This window comes from Cynocephalus volans, chromosome 7 (genome assembly GCF_027409185.1).
Source record: "Cynocephalus volans isolate mCynVol1 chromosome 7, mCynVol1.pri, whole genome shotgun sequence".
NCBI classification, from domain to species: Eukaryota; Metazoa; Chordata; class Mammalia; order Dermoptera; family Cynocephalidae; genus Cynocephalus; species Cynocephalus volans.
The window spans coordinates 12,949,810-12,971,046 of NC_084466.1; the positions used below are offsets into that span (position 1 = coordinate 12,949,810).

Genomic DNA, 21,237 nt, shown 5'->3' on the forward strand with positions numbered 1-21,237 from the left:
CATATGGAGAGAGAATAGTAAGAAGTTCTAAAATCCAAATAATGCTATTTTTAAATTAACTTAATTTTAAGTTACACCTTGATTAAATACATCAAATCTAAACTGACAGATATTACAAAAACTTGGTCTGTGAACGCTATCTTTTGTAAGAAGAACTTTTTGGATTCAACCCAGCAAACACTATAGATGTGATGGCCTGTTGAAGTATGAGGAAATTGTCCCATTATATAAAATTTAGTTTCATAACGGTGTTTGGCATAATAGGTCTCTGTATTTTTAGTTTGTTGTTAATCTAGCCTGAAAGAATAACTGATGCCATTATTTTGGTTCTGCTCTTTTGGTTCAGAGAGACTCTTTGTCTAGAACAGTATCGAGCATGCACCTATTAAAATTCTGAAGCTCTACCTCCTGAGAATATAGGATTTAAAATAAAGATCTAAAGTTATTAGATTTTGATCCATAGGACTCAAAGATAAAAAGCATGTTGGGAAATAGGCCCCAACACACCATTTCTGTAAACTCACCTTGAAAATAATGGCTATATTCAAGAGTGGCTGTGAAAACTGAACAGACTCTATTATGGAGCTCCCCTGTTGATGAAAGGATAAGGGAACTGTATGGGCTTAATTGTGCCCCTCCCACCAAATTTATATGCTGAAGTCCTATCCCCCACTACCTCAGAATGTGAATGTATTTGGAGATAGGGTCTTTAAGGATGTAATTAAGTTAAAAAGAGGTCATTAAAGTGGGCCCTAATCCAATGTAACTTGATGTCTTTATCCTTATAAGTAGAGATTAGGACGAAAGAAAACATGCAGCACAGAAGAAAGACCACGTGAAGACAGGGAGAACACGGCCATCTGCAAGCCAACAAGAGAGGCCTCTGAAATAAACCAACCCAGCTGATACCTTGATTTTGGATATCTAGACTCCAGAACTATAAGAAAATAATCTTTGTTGTTTAAGTTACCCAGTATGTGGTACTGTGTTACAGCAGCCCTAGCAAACTAGTACAAGAACCAATTTGATAAATTAAGATATAGAAAAGAATCCAGAACTTAAAGACAGTTAAATAGTTTACAATATGCTTTGGGGAAAAAAAAAACCCCAATTTTAAGTGCCTGACAAGCTTACGTATGCATATCTGCATACCAAAAACTTCTTTCCCTCAACTTCCTAATAAAACTTAGCAAATAATAAAGGAAGGCGTAATGTGTCCTACTTTTTATACTCAGTTTCCCAGGAGATTGACTTCAAATATTCCAGAACATCCCAGTTTTGGCTTACTCCAGGCAGTCTGAGAACCCTGGTCTTTATTACTTTTAAATATAATCAAAAAGGTCAACTTTTGCTCAGATCCAGGTCCAAAACGTTCCTTCTGGCAAGAATGGAATTTCACAAATTAGTTACAAATCCATTTCCCCATAATTTCTCCTCTTTCCACCAATTATTCTTTCAATCAAATACTCCAACTCCATAAAAGGCCAAAATATTTTAGTCTGGAAAGTCCAGGGATAGTTTTAAAATTTAAAACAGACCTGAAATTATAATATGGTATTTGTTCAATTATAGTCAATTGTTAGAAGCCAGAATTTGGGTTGCAATAATTCTTAATTTTTAAATAAATGAAACAGCAAAGGGCAAGAATTAGGTTGCTAAAAGTTTCAAAATCCATCTGGTATATAAAGTTTCCATATGATACAGAATTCTCTCTAATGAGAGATGCGGGTATCTAGCCTTCATAAAGTTTCAACAATTCTACTGTACTTTCTCTTCCATGGCAAAAGCAGACTCCTCACTGTAGCAACCAACATAAGCAACTACCTAAGGTCTAATAAAAGAGGGACAATTTACCTCTCTGTTCTCAAAAATATGGAATAACCAGCTGACCATGTTTGGGCATTTAATTACTTTCTAAGATTTTATTCCTTTGTATTCTAGAGTTTTCTAACTCCCATAATTGCAGGCTATATAAAAGCTGCTTTTCAAAAAAAAATCACTAAAATCTAAAAATAATCTAACATTTGGAAGTTAATAATTATATACACATGAACATCAACACACATACACATGCTAGAATTTACAAAGTGTACTTAGGGTCCGAAAATTAATTTTAGTACAAAAGTCTAAGCAGACTTAGCTTATCAATGTAGCAAATACTTTTATCAGTTTCATTTTTAGAAGAAAAATTTCCATCTCCCTTTTCCTACCAGCTTCTTATACAAACACCCTTATAATGGAAAGAAGATCTCTTTTAAAGTGGTTAATATTTCAAGTATATTTCTTCATTTCTAATTATAATCTTGCGGTTAGCTGACAAAAGAATAATAAGAGAAAGTTATTATTTAATTTGTGATTCAATATGCCATCTTTTCAGATGACTACTGACAGGCTTTATTAACAATAATGACAATAGTTATAGCAAAATTGTTAACCAATAATTAGTAAACATAACATATAGAATATTACTGGTAGGATTCTCACAGTCAGCAGGAAGAACGAGTGCTTAGTATAATAAACCAGGTACTATTTTGAGCATTTTAAGTATATTAACTCATTTAATGCTCATAATCCCATAGACAAGTGCTATAACTACTGTCATTTTAGAAATGAGAAACTGAAGCACAGAGAAGTTAAGGGACTTGCTTATGTGCATAGAGCTAGGAAGGAATAGAGCTAGGATTTACTTGCACTAAGTGAAAATAATGGATGTTTGCAATAAACAAAAACAATGACTAGATGAGTTCTGCATCAGTCAGCTACAATTGTTCTGAACCATTTTAGGGTACAGAACCTCACTGAATTTGTCCCTAGAAAACTGTATCCATTTTCAGAGAGTCCACAGTCTCCCTACAGCTCATTAGAGAGATCCAGATAACCCAGGTTAGCTATTTCTGCTCTGGAAAGGGCAAAACCAGCCTGGCTCACCAGCTCTGCACTCCAAACTCCAAGCTTTCCATTTCCCCAGAGTCGCTGAGCAGCTGAGGATATGGGAATCACGAAAATCTTGGAGGAAAGTGAGAGCCAAAACCATGTAATGGGCTCTTCTCTCTCATGGGCTAAGTGAAACCTGGAGACTGGTAGAGTGAACTCCAGGGAAGAACGGGAAAGGAACAGATCATGGAGACATCATGGCCTACGGAGATGCACAGACCTTGGGGAGAATGTCAATAAAGGCTCCAGAAGGGTATATGTTCTCTTCGCCAAGGAATCCAAGTAGTCAATAAAAGTTAGCTGAATTCTGCCCTTGAGATGAGGAGAATGCTAGGAGGCACATGCTCTTCTAGTTCTCAAGAGCAGACAGAGCTGTGTCTTCAACCACTGGAAGGATAACTGCCACAAAGAATATTACAAACAGAACTCAGGACTGATAACCCCAAAACAACCACAGCAAACCACAATAGGGGGATTTACCCATCAAAGAAAGAACAAGCACTCAGAATACGGATTACATAGGCTAAGTGAAATAAAGCACTAAAGGAAGCAGGCATGGGGTGTATAAAACAAATTTGTCCAAAAGATAGTAAGAGCACTTCAAGAATAACGATGCACATGCACACGTGTGTACACACACACACACACACACACACACACACACACACACACACACACCACTACATACAATTAGACTTTCTGAGATGAAATAATGTGATTTCCAAATTACACAATCAATCAATTACTTAAAAGACAGGATGATCACTGCTGGAACCTGAATTAGTAGCCTGGAAGATCAACATAAGAAATAATATCCCAGCAGCTGCTGAGGTGAGCCAGACCAGACCCTTGCGGCACTGTCACCAGGGCTCAGTCTAAGGCCCAGAGGGAAGTCCACACAGCCCAGCAGCTGCCAAGGTGAGCTGAGACGGGACCTGCATGGCACCAGGGTCCAGTCTAAGGCCCTGGGGGGAAGAGAAGCACACACAGCCCAGCAGGCACCGATGTGAGCCAAGACCAGACCCTTGTGGCATTGGGGTCCAATCTAAGGCCCCAGGGGGAAGGGAAGTGTACACAACCCAGCAGTCACCAAGGTGAGCTGAGACCTGCACAGCACCAGGGACTCAGTCTACTGCCACGGAAAGCCAGAACAGGAGCCAAGGTGATGTAACATACATAACACCACACCTTCTGTCACCACAAGGACAGTTCACCACCACAGTAGCAGCCAGGGCCATTCTACAGGAAACCTGCCACTCACTTGACTACACTGATATAAGAAGAGTCACCAGTAGAGCCTGCAAATAGAGGAGGAAGTCTTTATCCTCATAGCCAACCCCAGAGTAACTGAAGAAGCAAGTCCTCTACCAGATGACCAAACATCAATGAAAAAATACTAGGACTACAACCAAGAAGATATAACACCACCAAAGGAATACAGTAATGCTCAAATTCCAGACCTCACAGAACAGCGAATCCTTTAAATGTCTGAAAAAGAATTCCGAGCAATGATCTTAAGAAAGTTTGAAGAAATAAAAGAAGACTCAATTAGAGAACACAAGGAAATAAGAAAAAAATATCCAGAATATGAAAGAGGAAATTTACAAAGAGATTAATACCTTAAAAAAGAATGTAGCACAGCTCCTAGAAATGAAAGATTCACTTATTGAAATAAAAAAAAAAAAAACAGAGAGCTTAAGCAGCAGGGTAGAGCAAGCAGAAGAAAGAATTTCAGATCTCGAAGAGGGTCTTTTTGAAATAAACCAGGCAGACAAAAAAAAAAGGAAAAAAGAATTAAAAATAATGAGGAAAATCTAAGAGAGATAGTAGACAACCTCAAGCACTCTAACATCTGAATTGTGGGTATTACAGAATGGGAGGAGAAAGGAAAAGGTACTGAAACCTATTCAAAGAAATAATAACAGAAAATTTCCCAGGGATGGGGGAGAGGCGCAGACCTTCAGATCCAGGAAGCTCAAAGGTCCCCAAACAGATTCAATCCAAAAAGATCCTCTCCAAGACACATTATAGTCAAATTTGCAAAGCTCAAAGACAAAGAGGGAATTCCCAAAGCAGCAAGAGAAACGCATCAAGTCACCTATAAGGGAACCCCTATCAGACTAAGAACAGACTTCTCAACTGAAACCCTATAAGCAAGAAGAAAGTGGAATGATATATTCAAAACACTAAAAGAAAAAAATTGCCAGCCAAGAGTTCTTTATCCAGCAAGGTTCTCCTTCAGAAATGAGGGAGAAATAGTGTATTTCCCAAACAAGCAAAAATTGTGGGAGTTCACCACCACACAACCAGCCCTGAAAGAAATTCTCAAGGGAGTCCTTCGCCTTGAATCTGAATAATGAAAGTCACTACCATGGATTCACAAGAAAGAGCAAAACCTGCTGTTAAAACAAAAAATGCCAGTGAGAAAGAGCAAGAAGCTAAATCATTCCACTTCAAATATCCAACTAACATTGAAGAAGAGGAATAAAAGGGGGAGTAAGGATCAAAAGATATTTAAAACACCTAAACAAAAAGCAATTAAATGACAGGAATTAAACAATATCTGTCAATAACCACCCTAAATTCGAATGGATTAAACTCCCCATTCAAAAGGCACAGGTTGATTGATTGGATTAAAACGCTAGACCCAAGTATATGCTGTCTTCAAGAGACCCATCTCACATATAGAGACACACATAGACTAAAAGTGAAGGGACGGAAAAACATATACCATGCAAATGCAAACCAAAAATGTGCAGGTGTAGCTATCCTTATATCAGATAAAACAGACTTTAAACCAAAAAACATAAAAAAGACAAAGAAGGTCACTATATAATGATAAAAGGATCTATCTAGCTAGAAGACATAACAGTCATAAATACATATGCATCCAGTACTGGAGCACCCAGATATATAAAGCAAACACTCCTAGACCTAAAGAAAGAAAAAGGCCCTAATACATTAATAGTGGGTGACCTGAACACCCCTCTCTCAGTATGGGACAGATCTTCCAGGCAACAAATCAACAAAGAGACACAGGATTTAAACTACACGTTAGACCAACTGGACCTGGCAAATATATACAGAACATTTCAACCAACAACTAAATAATATACTTTCTTCTCATGAGCTCATAGAACATTCTCCAGGATAGACCACATATTAGGTCACAAACCTACCTTCAGCAAATTTTAAAAAATTGAAATCATTCCAAGTATCTTTTCAGACCACAATGGACTAAAATTGGAAATTAATAATAAGAGAAACTCTGGAAACTACACAAATATATGGAAACTAAATAATAGGCTCCTGAATGATCTATGGATCCATGAAGAAATTAAACAGGAAATCAAAAAAATTTCCAGAAACAAATGAAAACAAAGATACATCATACCAAAACCCATGGGATACTGCAAAAGCAGTACTAAGAGGCAGATTTATTGCAATATAAATGCTTACATCAAAAGAATGGAAAGACTTCAAATAAATGACCTAACACTATGCCTCAAAGAACTTGAAAAACAACAACAATCCAAACCTAAAGGTAGTAGACAGAAAGAATTAAGATCAGAGCATAACTAAATGAAATAGAGACCCAAAAAACAATAGAAAAGATCAACAAAACAAAAGTTGGTTTTTTGAGAAGATAAACGATATAGACAAACCATTAGCTAGATTAACAAAAAAAAGAAGAGAGAAGACCCAAATAACAAAAATCAGAAATGAAAAGAGAGACATTACAACCAATACCATAGAACTACAAAGAATCATTAGAGACTATTATAAACAACTGTCTGACAACAAATATGAAAATGTGGAAGATATGGATAAGTGTCTAGACACATACAAACTTCCAGGACTGAACCAAGAAGAGATAGAAAACCTGAACAGACCAATAACAAGCAAGGAGATTTAAGCAGTAATTAGCAAACTGCCAACAAAGAAAAGTCTGGGTCTGGATGGCTTTACAGCTGAATCCTATCAAACTTTTAAAGAGGAGTTAATACCAATTCTCCTCAAAATATTCCAAACAATTGAAACAGAAGCTACTCTTCCAAACTCATTCTATGAGGCCAACATAACTCTGATACCAAAACCAGATAAAGACACAACAAAAAAAGAGAACTACAGACCAATAGCCTTGATGAACCTAGATGCTAAAATCCTCAACAAAATATTAGCAATCAGAATACAGCAACATATTACACTCTGCATCCGGGAAATGCAAATCAAAACCACATTGAGATACCATCTAACTCCAGTTAGGATGGCTAAAATCCAAAAGACTCTGAACGATAAATGCTGGCGAGGCTGCGGAGGAAAAGGAACTCTCATACATTGTTGGTGGGACTGCAAAATGGTGCAGCCTCTATGGAAAATGGTACGGAGGTTCCTCAAACAATTGCAGATAGATCTACCATACGACCCAGCTATCCCACTGCTGGGAATATACCCAGAGGAATGGAAATCATCAAGTCGAAGGTATACCTGTTTCCCAATGTTTATCGCAGCACTCTTTACAATAGCCAAGAGTTGGAACCAGCCCAAATGCCCATCATCAGATCAGTGGATATGGAAAATGTGGTACATCTACACAATGGAATACTACTCAGCTATAAAAACAAATGAAATACTGCCATTTGCAACAACATGGATGGACCTTGAGAGAATTATATTAAGTGAAACAAGTCAGGCACAGAAAGAGAAATACCACATGTTCTCACTTATTGGTGGGAGCTAAAAATTAATATATAAATTCACACACACACACACACACACACACACGCAAAAACCGGGGGGGGGGGGAGAAGATATAACAACCACAATTATTTGAAGATGATAAAACAAGCAAACAGAAAGGACATTGTTGGGGGGGAGGGGGGGAGGGAGAAGGGAGGGAGGTTTTGGTGATGGGGAGCAATAATCAGCCACAATATATATCGACAAAATAAAATTTAAAAAAAAAAAAAAAGAATACAGCAACATATTAAAAAAATTATACAATATGATCAACTGGGATTCATTCCAGGGATGCAAGGATGGTTCAACATATGAAAGTCAATAAATGTGATACATCACATCAACAAACTCAAGGACAAAGACCATATGATTATCTCAGTAGATGCTGAAAAAGCATTTGACAAAATTCAACATCCCTTCATGATAAAGACTCTCAACAAATTAGGTAAGGAAGGAAAATATCTCAACACAATAAAAGCCATTTATGACAAGCCCACCACCATTCTGAACAGGGAAAAACTGAGGGCCTTTCCCTTAAGAACAGAAACAATACAATGATGCCCACTCTCACCACTTCTCTTTAACGTAGTACTAGAGGTACTAGCCAGACCATTCAGGCATGAGAAAGAAATGAAGGGAATCCAGACTGGAAAAGATGATGTCAAACTTTCCCTATCTGCAGATGACATGATAATATATATAGAAAAACCTAAAGACTCTATCAAAAAACTCCTAGAGCTGGTTAATAACTTCAGTAATGTTGCAAGACACAAAATAAATGCTCCAAAATCAGTTGCATTTATATACTCAAATAACGAACTAACATAAAGAGAAATAAAGAAGGTAAGCCCATTTACAATTGTCACAAAAAAATAAAATACCTAGGGATCAATTTAACCAAGAGGGTGAAAGACCTCTAAAATGAGAACTACAAACCACTTCTGAAAGAAATTAAAGAAGTCACAAAAAGATGGAAAGATATTCCATGCTCTTGGATTGGAAGAATTAACATTGTGAAAATGTCTATACTACCCAAAGCAATCTACAGATTCAATGCAATCCCCATCAAAATACCAATGACATTCTTCACAGAAATAGAGAAAACAATCTTACCTTTCAAATGCAACAACAAAAGACCCCGAATAGCCAAAGCAATCCTGAGCAAAAAAGAAAAAAAAAAAAAAAAAAGAAAAAAGCCAGAGGCATAACACTAATGGACTTCAAATTATACTACAAAGCTATTATAACCAAAACAGCATGGTACTGGCATAAAAAATAGACATTCAGACCAGTGGAGTAGAATTGAGAACCCAGAAATCACCCCTCAGGCTTACAGCCATCTGATATTGGACAAAGACAACAAAAATCTACATTGGGGTAAAGATTGCCTCTTCAACAAGTGGTGCTGGGAAAACTGGATATCCATATGCAGAAGAATGAAACTAGATATGCATATCTCACTGTACACTAAAATCAACTCAAAATGGATTAAAGACTTAAGTATAAGACCTGAAACTGCAACATTACTAAGGGAAAATATGGGTGAAACCATTCTGCAACTAGGTCTGGGTACAGACTTTATGAACATGAGCCCAAAAGCACAAGCAGTAAAATAAAAAATAAACAAATGGGATTATATCAAACTAAAAAGCTTCTACACAGCAAAGGAAACAATCAACAGAGTGAAATGACAACCTACAAAGTGGGAGAAAATTCTTGCTAGCTATGCATCCAACAAGGGATTAATATCCATAATATACAAGGAACTTGAGCAATTATACAGTAAAAAAAAAATAATAATAACCCTATTAAAAAATGGGCAAGAGAACTGAATAGACATTTTTCAAAGGAAGACATACAAATGGCCAGCAGGTACATGAAAAAATGCTCAACATCACTAGTCATCAGGGAAATGCACATTAAAACTACCTTGAGATACCACCTCACCCCAGTTAGACTGGCTATAATCAAAAAGACAGTGAATAACAAATGCTGGCGAGGGTATGGAGAGAAGGGAACACTTCTACACTGTTGGTGGGACTGTAAATTAGTACAACCACTATAGAAAACAGTATAGAGGTTTCTCAAACAACTACAGAGAGATCTTCCATATGATCCAGCAATCCCACTTCTGGGTGTACACCCAGAGGAGGGGAAATCATCACGTTGAAGGCATACCTGCACTCCCATGTTCATCACAGCTCTGTTTACAATAGCCAAGACACAGAACCAACCTAAATGTCCATCAATGTATGACTGGATAATGAAACTGTGGTATGTATACATCACGGAATACTATTCTGCCATAAACAAGAATGAAATTCTCCCATTTGCAACAACATGGATGAGCCTGGAGAAACTTATGTTGAGTAAAATAAACAAAGCACAGAGGGATAGATACCACATGTACTCACTCATATGTAGGAGCTAAGAGAGAAAAAAGGAAGGAAAGAAAGACCATAGTAGTGCGTTGACTTGCAGAGGGAGAAAACATTCCTTGGACTACAAAGAGGAGTGGGGGGTAAGGGGGAGGGAGAGAGAGGTTAGAGATAATTGGGCAGGGGACATGGGGTACAAACGCAATTTGTGGTAAGCGGTATGCTGCCAGTATGAATCTGGCCCTCACATCACGGGTACGAGGGGTGACAATCAGCTTTGTATCTTATGAATATTCATAACCAATAAAAAAAAAGAAATAATATCAAGAAACAGAACATAAATACAAAATGACAACACGAAAGAAAAGCTACAAGCTTTAGAGGGTATATCCAGCATACCTAAGTTGCAAATAACAGGAGTCTGAGAAGAAGAAAAGTAAGTGATGAGGGAAGAAAACAATTAAATAACAGAAGAAACTTTCTCTGTAATGAAGAAATACTTTCATTTGCACACTGAAAGAGGACATGGAGTAAAAGGCAGGGTTGATGGCTATAAACACATACCTAGACATATCCTGGTCAGAAAAAAAATAAAATAATCCCTGAAATCCAATGATTAAAGAAAAATTGGGCCAGCTTTCAGAGAGCAAGAATACATTACTTACAATGGAAAAGAAATCAGAATGACATAATATTAGAAGCTAGAACACAGAAAAATTCATAAACTACTGAAAGACAAAAACTGAAACCCAAGAATCCTACATTCAGTCAAAGTATCATTCCCCTTTCAGGGCCAAAGAAACATATTTGAGGATGTGGTATACAGAGCATATATTCCACATGCTCCAGCTGAGGAAATTTTATGAAAAAATGTTCTAAAGAAACAAATGAACTTGAGAAAAAAAATCTCAAAAAAGGGGAAGGATGGAGAAAATACAATAAATAATGAAAGATGTGTCTAGAAGTGTATATAAAGGAGCTAAAAAAGGAGTTTGGAAACAGAAGAGATAAACTACAACAGGAAGTCAAAAATAGCTTAGAAGTATAAAATTATCTTAACAAATCTTTAGTGTTGGAAAGTCAGGGGAATTAGCTATATCACCTTTACACAGTAGAGAAAATGTCTGTCTAAATAGGAGAATAAACATAAGTAAAATTTTAAAGAATAACAGAATTTCTAATTTATCAATGGGAAACAGGAATAATTATAAATTTAATTCAAGCAACAAACAGAAGAAAAGGAAAAACAAAAGAATGGAAAACAGAAAAAAAAATATTTTTAAAACACAAGTGAAGAATAAATAAAATCAAGTATTTAAAATGAGGACTAAATTTTCACACTAAAAGAAAGAGAGTGCCAGATTACGTTTTTCAAAAATTATTTCTAACTCAAAAAAAAAAAAAAAAAACCAATTAAAACAAGTAGTAAAGAAGGCTTTAAAATAAAGGAACAAGCAAACAAAAACAAAACAGGAAAAGATAGAACATGAATCAAGGTATAATTTAAGATTAAAACATTTAAACATGATAAAGATATAAAATGACAAAAGGTACATAATTCATGTAGAATAATCATAAATCTATACAATTTATATTGTAGATAATATGTAAACATTAGAAATGCAAGGAAAAGTTAAAGATGTACATACACTGAAGTAGTGACATGAGATTATATAATATCTAATATTTGTGTTAAAATACTCCAGCCAAGAGAGGAAAAATGCAAGGAAAAGGTGGCAAAAGTGGAACGACACTGGCAAAGCAAATACAAAGCTGACTAGGTCACAGATTCACGGGGCTTTACCATAGTACTGTCACCATTCTTAAGTACTTTTGTATGTGTAAAAATTACCATGAGGAAAAGAAAGTGAGACAGACAGACACATAAAGGGAGGGAGGAAAAGAATGAAGAGAGGGAAAGAAAAGAAAAAAGACAAAGGAAAGGAAAGGAAAGAAAAAAGAGGGAAAGAGCCAAGAAAAGAAATGCAAGGATGTCTTTGATACAAGGATGTCTTTGATGCAAGGATTTTTAGGGCAGTGTAACTATTCTGTATGACACCATAATGGTGGATATATGTTCATTATGTATTTGTCAAAACTCACAGAGTGTATGACACAAAGAGTTAACCCTAGTGTAAACTACACACTTTAATTAAAAACAATGTATCAATAATGTCTCATCAGTTGTAACAAATGTACCACACTAATGCAAGATGTTAATAGTGGGGAAAACCGGGGTGGAGGACACGTGAATATGTATATGGGAACTCTCTCAACTTACCACTCATTTTCCTGTAAATCTGAAACTGTTCTAAAAAATAAAATTAACTTTTAAAAATTAAATTATGATGAAAACCTTCATATATCTATTTCTGAATCAAATTGATTTAATTTAGAAAAAGAAAGAAAAAAGAGAAAGGATATAGGGGAATTGAATAAAATAACTGATAATCTTCATTTTTTTTTTTTTCCACCTGGCCAGTTCGGGGTGGAGGATCTGAACCCTTGATCTTGGTGTTATCAGGACCATGCTCTCCAAAGTGAGCTAATCAGCCAGCCCAATAATCTTGATTTTTGCTAGAAGATATTCTGTCATAAAATACTGAAGATCTACCATAGAAAGATGTTTAAAGGCTTATCATTGAGAAATATATCATTAGGAGACAATTCACATCTGAGTTCTAATTTTTAAAGAATAGATAAAGACCATTATTAATTTAACCAGACCCTAGAAAAAGAAATAATACTCCCACAATTCGTTTCAAAAAATATGCATAACTTTATTACTCAAATCTGGTAAAGACACTTTTTAAAAAAAAATTAAAATTAAAAATAAAACATTGCACACAAAATCCAGCAAAATGCCAAAAGGAAAATCACTATGTCTAATTAAAATTTATTCCAGGAATGTAAATGAAATGTACCAAAAGAGTCTATTATGTTCATAAATTAAAAGATAAAAACAATTTTTCCTTATCAGCAGTATTCAGGAGACATCTCAGCAGTTTTGGCCACAACTAAAAGATCTTACAAGCTTCCTAAGAAAGAAAATTTTTAAACAAAGGATCAAGAATCAGAATAGGTCTCAATATCAACAAGAGAAACTAAAAGCAAGCAATGCCAAGGTTTTTAAAATGTGGAGAGAAAATTATTTCAAATATAGAATTCTACACTCAAAATTCTGTAAGAAAACATAGATTTCTCTTCTCTTAGCAGTGCTGGCTGTTCCCTGCTCAAAGCTGCAGTTATCTACCCACTCTACATATATCAGTTCAAAGAGTTTTCCCTCTTCCACATGATCTCTCCCCTCTCCATTCCTTTATTTCATATGTTTTGGTAGTTACTCAAGGGATAATATTTTGTCAAGCCAATAACATGCTGATTAGCTCTATTTCAAACCCCATAATTTTAAAACCCGGTTTAATGTTCTTCAAGTATGAGGGTAACCTTATTACGCATCTAAGAATTCAAAAAGTATACTACCCACAGATCTACCTATAAATAAATTCTAGTTTAAGAAAAAAACCAAAACAAAACAAAAAACCAAAATAGCCTAAGCATAAGGTGAATCAAAAGGAAGAACTAACTAATCATGAAGCTATGATAAGATGCTGACAGTGACCATGAAAACAAGTTAAAATACAAAAGATGAAACCCTTGGAAGAGCCATGTCTACAGATAAGAAAGTAAATATTATAATAATGTAAAATTAATAATAAAAATAGCAAAAATGAAGAGTCAGGGAAGAAATATGGCAGTTTAACACAAATACACCAATTTCCATTAATTCTTATAAAAGGGAAACGGTTTCCTTTCAAATTGAAATATGAAAAAAGATACAAAAATATAAATGTTTTTATAACAATTTTTCTTCTTATTAAGAACATATTTCAGGAATTAATATCTCTGTGGAAAATTGCAAACATTTATTTAATAGTTCAGCAATTCCATTATTTTTATTTCTTTTTGTTCTTTAAATATAAATATAAATATTAAATATGAATAAATAAAAATATAAATAAAATATAAAATAAGCTGATCAATAAGTTAAATTTTCATATGGAAAAATAAGAGTAAGGAGAAAGGAATAGTTCTATTGGATATTATATTATAAGATGTAGATATAATATCTAAAACATGTGGTACTACCACATGAATAAGCAGAAAGGTCAAAAAAAAGAAAATGGTCAAATTACAGATCTGCATAGATGTGAGAATTCAATACATAATGAAGGTCACACTTCTAGTTAGTGCAGAAAAGACTAATTATTCAATAATTGTTGAGACAGTCAGGTAGCCATTTGAAAATAAATAAATAAAATTAATTCCAATGATGCAAAGATTTCACTATGAAAGATGAAATACATACTAAAAGAAAACATAGAAGAAAAATGTTTTATTTATCATGGAGTAGGGAAAGCCTAACTATGTCACAATATCAGGAATCATAAAAGAGAGGATTTAAAAACTCAACTCTATACAAATAAATTTCTGCATAAAAAGAAAAAAACAATATACAAAGTCAATAAGAAAGGCAACAAACAAGGGGAAAATACCTACAAGTCAAATGTGTTATGTTTTTATATCTGTATTTATTTGTTGATCCTGCCAGGGAAAAAATGGTTTCTGAATCAGAGACAGAGCAAATGTTTACTCACAGAGCATCTTAATATTCCCCATATTCCAATTTCCCATGAGTTGATATTACCATTCAACAAAATGAGAAATTAAAATTATTCAAGCACATTACAAATACTTCATTAAAACAGCATTTTAGAGAAATCATAGTTCTTGGTAGAGTATTTCTCCATCTCTCTATTCATCTGTCTTTTGAATGCACAGAGGTGAGCTGAGTGAGAGAGCTGATGAGAGGAGATGCGAGTGTGTGGCTAGACAGACTGTGAGCGTCTCCTACAAGAACAGAGACCAGTCCAAGCAAAGACATGACGTGATAAGGCACTCAGGCGTCAAACTGAAACGCATATTCAGGGAAAACCAAAAGAGTCCCTCCTAGCTTGTACACAGAGATTGGCACTGGCAAGAAACAAGCCTCTGAGGGGAGATAAGGGCCACAAAAAGGAACCCATAGAGTGATGCAAACACATTCAAATTTTATTTGTAAGCCACAGAAAAACAGTGATTTAAATAAATAAATAAGTAAAGCAAATATATATGAGGATAGCATAGATCATTCTTTTTTTTAAAGTATAGACAATTCTGATCATGAACTCTGACCAAATTGAGAACAAAACCAGTCAACTGAAACAAGCACTTATGCACCAAACCTGGTGACTTTCTTAGTATTAGATGTCTTAATGGAGAAACTATATTGTTATTTCAAATTTAACTCTTAAGGAAATTAAGCAAAGTGAAGATGCTACTCATATTTCTGCTACCAGGTAAAACACACACGTTCTAAAGCTGGAAAAAGTGACAGTTCAATCAGGAAATTCAAAGAAAAAAAATAGAACAAAGAAAATTACAGCCTTCCGTGCTCAAACTGAAACACTAATTAGAGATAACATATATCTTAGAAAAAGAATTTGCTGAATGTGCCTTAAGTATTATAATTTAAGGTTAGTAAAAAATTTGAAAGAGAAAATCTACTATTAAAAGAACATCTGAATTGTTTAAACAATATCAGAAAGAAATCTTTGAAATATGTAAGATGGCTTTCTGAGTACTATGAAGTCCAAGATTCTTTGATCGTGCTCCAATTAAGTTATATCCTCACCACTGAATATCCCCATCACACAGATACTTTCTAAAAAAGTCAAAGTTAATTTCTTCTGGTGACTGATAGGATCACAGTCACTGGAAGTAAATACAAGAGAGAAAAGAAATATAATTAAACATTAAATGGAAGACAAATGTATCAAAGTATTAAATATAAAAATATTAAATAGCACAGATTTAGATATGGTCATATATCACCTTTTTTGAGGGTTTAGAATATAGTTTCCTAGCAAGCTATCAAAGATACAAAACATAGGTACTTAGATGATTTTGACCAACTGCATAGAATTATTTGATACACATATCAACTATTGGGTCTTACAACGAAAACCACCATAGGACAAACTTGAAAAAACTTTCAAGTCTGGGCTGAGATAAATGAGCTCAAATAAATGAGGAAAAAAAAAAAAAGAGCACAGTAACAAACTGCCCTTAAAAAGGACGTTGTTTATTTATTCCATAAATATTGGTAAGTACCTCAATTAAACAATCTTGTATCTCTTGTGTCTGGAATAAAATACAAATGTTTTGTAGTCACTTCAATAATAAAGTCTCCACTTTAATAAAAAAACATGATTTCCTGGTTAATTATCCACTTAGATATACTTAGTTATAAAGACATATTTTTAATCAAAATCATATTAATCTCCAAAATCTGCCATTACTCAAGATATTCACAAGAACAGAATACAGACTAAAAAGGTGATTTCAAAGGAAGGATCATAAACTACTGAATTAATACTTACATGAATGCTACAAATATTTACAATATTGGTCTCAAAATGCACTAGATACCTCTTTCTACCAAACTAAATGAAAATTAACTCCGTATTTGACAGTTACACAATTACAATGTTTTTAATTTTTTAAATACAACTTATAGATTAAAACTTTGGTGCTTATATCCACGTGAAAACAATGAACTGGTACTCAATCTTCCCTCCAAACTCTTTCTAGGATCGTCTCCTACACTGCAGAAGACAGATGGTTAAAAACCCTATTCCCAGATTCCCTTGTAGCTGAGGTTCTCCATGTGACTGGTGAGCTTCCGGAGGTGTCAGTCAAGAGTATATGTACGAGATTTGGAAAGAAAAAGTTAAGGCAGCAATGAGGCACAGGCCATCATTATTCCACCCACTTACTGTTTTGGAGGGTGTTGAGAGTTAGGGCATAAATTTATTTAATCTACAGGAATAATGTACCTCTAAAGCCATTAGCTTGGGACTTGTGCTTACAGTTACTAAGGACTAGATAAGAGTTGAGGGATGGGAGGAGATCTTCCTAAAAACATTAAATGGTAAAAATACAGGAGAGAATTATCAGCCAAAATCCAAAAGATGAAAACACAAAGATGTAAACCATTTTTGCTCAACACCATTTTTGCTCTAAAGGCATTTGCCTCTCCAGGAAAAAACACTATGAATCTAAGCTATATTTTTGGTGGCATCAGAAATTAAAAATATAACCACAACGATGAGGGACCACCAAAAATGAGAATATTGATATACCACCCCCACTGTAAGTGGAGGCCATAAAGGAATGCAACCTCAAGAGTAAACTGGAATAAAACCAACCATTTTCTAGAACTGCAGCTGGGCTTTGTATCCCCTTGGGAGTCCAAAGCACCTCACGCTTTGAGTTTAGCTTCCTGTAGTCACAAAATACTAATATTCACAGGCATGTGGCAGAAAAAAATTGAAAAATCTCTATAAGAAAGAGTCCATCATCCTAGGTATCAATTTATTAATAAAAACAATTTTTTAAATAACCAACATACAGTCAAAGATAATGAAGTACACAAGGAACTAAACATCATAACCAAGAAAGAGCATATACAACAGACAATACAAATAGAAGACTTCAGAGATTATCAGACACATACTCAAAAACTAAGCTAATTGTTTTCAGAGAAATAAAAGCCAAAGTTAAAAATTTGGATAGAAAATGAGAAAAGATAAAAAGCATTGAATCATATTTTTTAAAGAACCAAATAGAAATTCTAGAACTAAAATAGAAATAAGTGAAATCAGAAACTCAATGGGTTATTAACTAATTAAATATAGCTCAAGAGAAAGTAAGACAGGTCAGAGAAATTATCCAAAAAAAATGAAAAACATCAAAAGAGGGTTAAAAAACACAAGAGCTATATTAAGAAGATCTAACATAAAAGTTAAGTAAATATATTTATACGAGGGTATTCCAAAAAATTCATGGCAGGATTCATGTTATCTTTTAATTCTATTTTTCCCCAAACTTTTTGAAGTATCCTCATACATATACACACACACACATATATATATATATTGTATTTTTATATTATAAAAAATTACGCACTGCTTACAGAGACACATGTAAAATGTCTGAAAACAGATAAGGCAGAGATTAAATCATGAAGAAAGATATACCACGCAAAAGACAACCAATGATAAAAAACCAGAAAACTATCTCGAGAGCCCAGGCCATAGATTCCCTGCCATGAGAGGAGCGGCAGGATCATTGAGGAAAACCCACCTCAACGTTTGGAGGACACAAGGACTAAAGAAAACAGAAAACACCCCTTCTGCAACACCCAGCTGGCTAACCCTGCTCCAAAGGGGTCTACCTCTCAGAAAAAGCATGAGCATGAAGATAGACCTTCTGTGAAATACAGGATCAGAGGAAAATCCTAAAGCTAAGGATGGAATAGGAATGGAGAAAAACCCTCAGGCAACCCAGTGGTGCATAAAGGATAACCATAGCAACAGAAAAATAAAAAAGCTCTACTCAGTTCATGTCTGCAGTGATTCAACCACTCCTTCCCACCCCTTCTAAAGGCCTAATGGAAGAAGAGTTGGTCCCATTTTCAGGCATCAGTATGTTTCACCTCAGTCTCTTCTGTCCTGTGGTCAGTTAACCATCAGATCATAATCCCACCGACTTACCCACCCCAGTCCTAGGCAACCCCTAATCTGTTTTCTGGCCCTATAGACCACATGTGTTTCCTGAATGCGGTCTGGATTAAATAACGTCCCCCAAAATTCATGTCCATCCAGAATCTGTGAATGTGACCTTATTTAGAAAGAGGATCTTGGCAGATGTAATCAAATTACAATGAGGTCATACTGGAGTAGGGTGGGCCCTAAATCCAATATGACTGATGTCCTTATAGAAGGAGGGAACTTTAGACACAGAGATAAACAGGGAGAAGGCCATGTGACAACTGAGGCAGAGATTGGAGTCATGCTGCCACAAGCCAAGCTACATCAAGGAGTGTTGGCAACCATCAGAAGCTAGGAGAGAGGTATGGGGCAGATTCTCAGAACTCCAGGAAGGAACCAAGTCTGCTGACACCTCAATTTTGGCCTCATGAAACGTGAGAGAAGAAATTTCTGCTGTGTTAAGTCACCCAGTTAGGATTGATTGCTATGGCAGCCCTAGCAAATTAGTACAAATTCCATAAAACTGGAAGCAAACTAAATATCTATATAAACTGAATAGATAAATAAATTGTGGCATTTTCTTAAAAAGAATAATCATCCAGGAGTTATACAAAACAACATGGCTGAATCTCACAAATATAATGCTGAACAAAGAAGCCAGGCACGAAAGAATACATACTATACGATCCCATTAATACAAGAGTACATCAAAAAATTCATGGAAAAATGTAACCCATGAACTTTTTGAAGGACCCTAATATAAGGTTTAAAAAAAAAAAAAAGACAAAATTAGTTACACTGCTTAGTTTGCTTAGGTGTTCATAGCTCAAAGGAAGAAAATGCAGTCAGAATAGGAGATAGCTCTAGAGAACATGGAGGAGGAATAATTGGAAAGGAGAAGAAAATGGGGGATGGGGTAAAAAGTGCTGGCATTTTTGTACTTCTAGATCTAGCTAACATTTACATGGATTTGGGCTTTATGATAATTTGTCCAACTACACATTTGTGTTTTATGTACTTTTCTATATGTATATAGTTCATAATTTATGTAAAAGAAAAAAACAGAAAAAGGAAGAAAACAAAGCCACCAGTTATAGCATCAGAACTAAGGAAGTATTACCCTAAAGTCAACAGTTCCAGAGTCAGCCACTTGATTTCCCAAACTCATCATAACTGTGGCAGGGGCGGCAGTTCCTCTGGGAGCCTGGTTGGGAGGTGTAGTTGTGAGAGTCACTCCCAGAAGTTCCTTCTAGGTACCCTTCCTTCTTCCACCCCTTCTGAAGATTTTATAAGCACTTAATCCTTTCTATTTATAATATCTAGAGTAATTTCTCTTAACAGCACATGCACTCTGACAAATACAGTTCATCCAGAAAGGTTTAAACACAAACTGAAGTAGAATTTCCAACGTGAAGTATTAGCAGTAACAAAGCAGGAAGCTAGACACTGACCTAGAAATTAACGGGATACTTACCTGTCATTCCTAACAGATATTTTATGCATAAACATAAAAACTAAATCTTGATTTTTAACTTTTATAAAACAAAAAAGGGTGGGTGAGGAAGGGTATAGAGGGATGGAGAGGAATAAAAACCAGTTTTTGTTACCTGAAGTCTCGTATTCATTTCCAAGAAGTAAAAATTCTTTTTGGAGTCCACAAGGAACTCTACGGTTCCAGCAGAGGAATACTTTACTGCTTTGGCAAGAGCTACAGCTTGTTCTCCCATCGCTCTTCGAGTTTCAGCATCCAAAAAAATGCTACAAATACAGAAAGCACTTGTCTACGTTTTGAAGAAAACTCAAGCTATCTTTAATGCGTATTATATAAAAATTTTCTTAAACTTTACTCAGATATAGATCATCTATATCAATTTAAGAGTTCAAAATGTTATATGCTTTATATATGTTTTGTAATACAGGTTCAGCATCTCTAATCAGAAAATCCGAAATAAAAAATGCTCCAAAATCTGAAACTTTTTGAGCACCACCATGACACTCAAAGGAAATACTCATTGGAGCGTTTAGAATTTCAGATTAGGGATGTTCAACCAGCAAGTATAATGCAAATATTCCAAAATCCAAAAAAAATCTAAATCCGAAACACTTGTGGTCCAAAGCACTTCGGCTATGGGATCTTAACCCATATATGTTTATTGTATTATTAAGTATAAAATGCTTAAATAAATCAACTTCTGATTTTTGTAAAACTAACATTTGAACTTTTCAGATTATACTGCAACTTCAATCCATTTATAAAACATACAAATACTTTTCAACTAGTAAAATTTAACATATATGAGGGTACTTCCAAAAGTTTATGGAAAAATAAAATTAAAAGTTAATACAAATCTTCCCATGAACTTTCTGAAGACCCGGTGTATATTCGGAATTGTTCCAAGCTAAAACTGGGAGAAAAATAAATTCTTAGAAACTAATACAGGCAATCCTCCTTATTCATGGATTCCATATTTGCAAATTTGCCTACTTGCTAAAATGTATTTGTAACTCTAAAATCAATACTTGCAGCACTG

General features: G+C 35.0%; 1 protein-coding gene across 5 annotated transcripts in view; it reads right to left on the reverse strand.

Moving 5' to 3' along the window:
- PCCA (propionyl-CoA carboxylase subunit alpha) overlaps positions 1–21,237 on the reverse strand; it is a 411,013-nt gene that overhangs the window by 213,428 nt on the left and 176,348 nt on the right. For all 5 annotated transcript variants that reach the window (XM_063101797.1, XM_063101799.1, XM_063101796.1 and 2 more), the window contains one exon: positions 20,314–20,464. In XM_063101797.1, the coding sequence (XP_062957867.1) occupies positions 20,314–20,464 (151 nt within the window). The remainder of the gene's footprint in view (positions 1–20,313; positions 20,465–21,237) is intronic.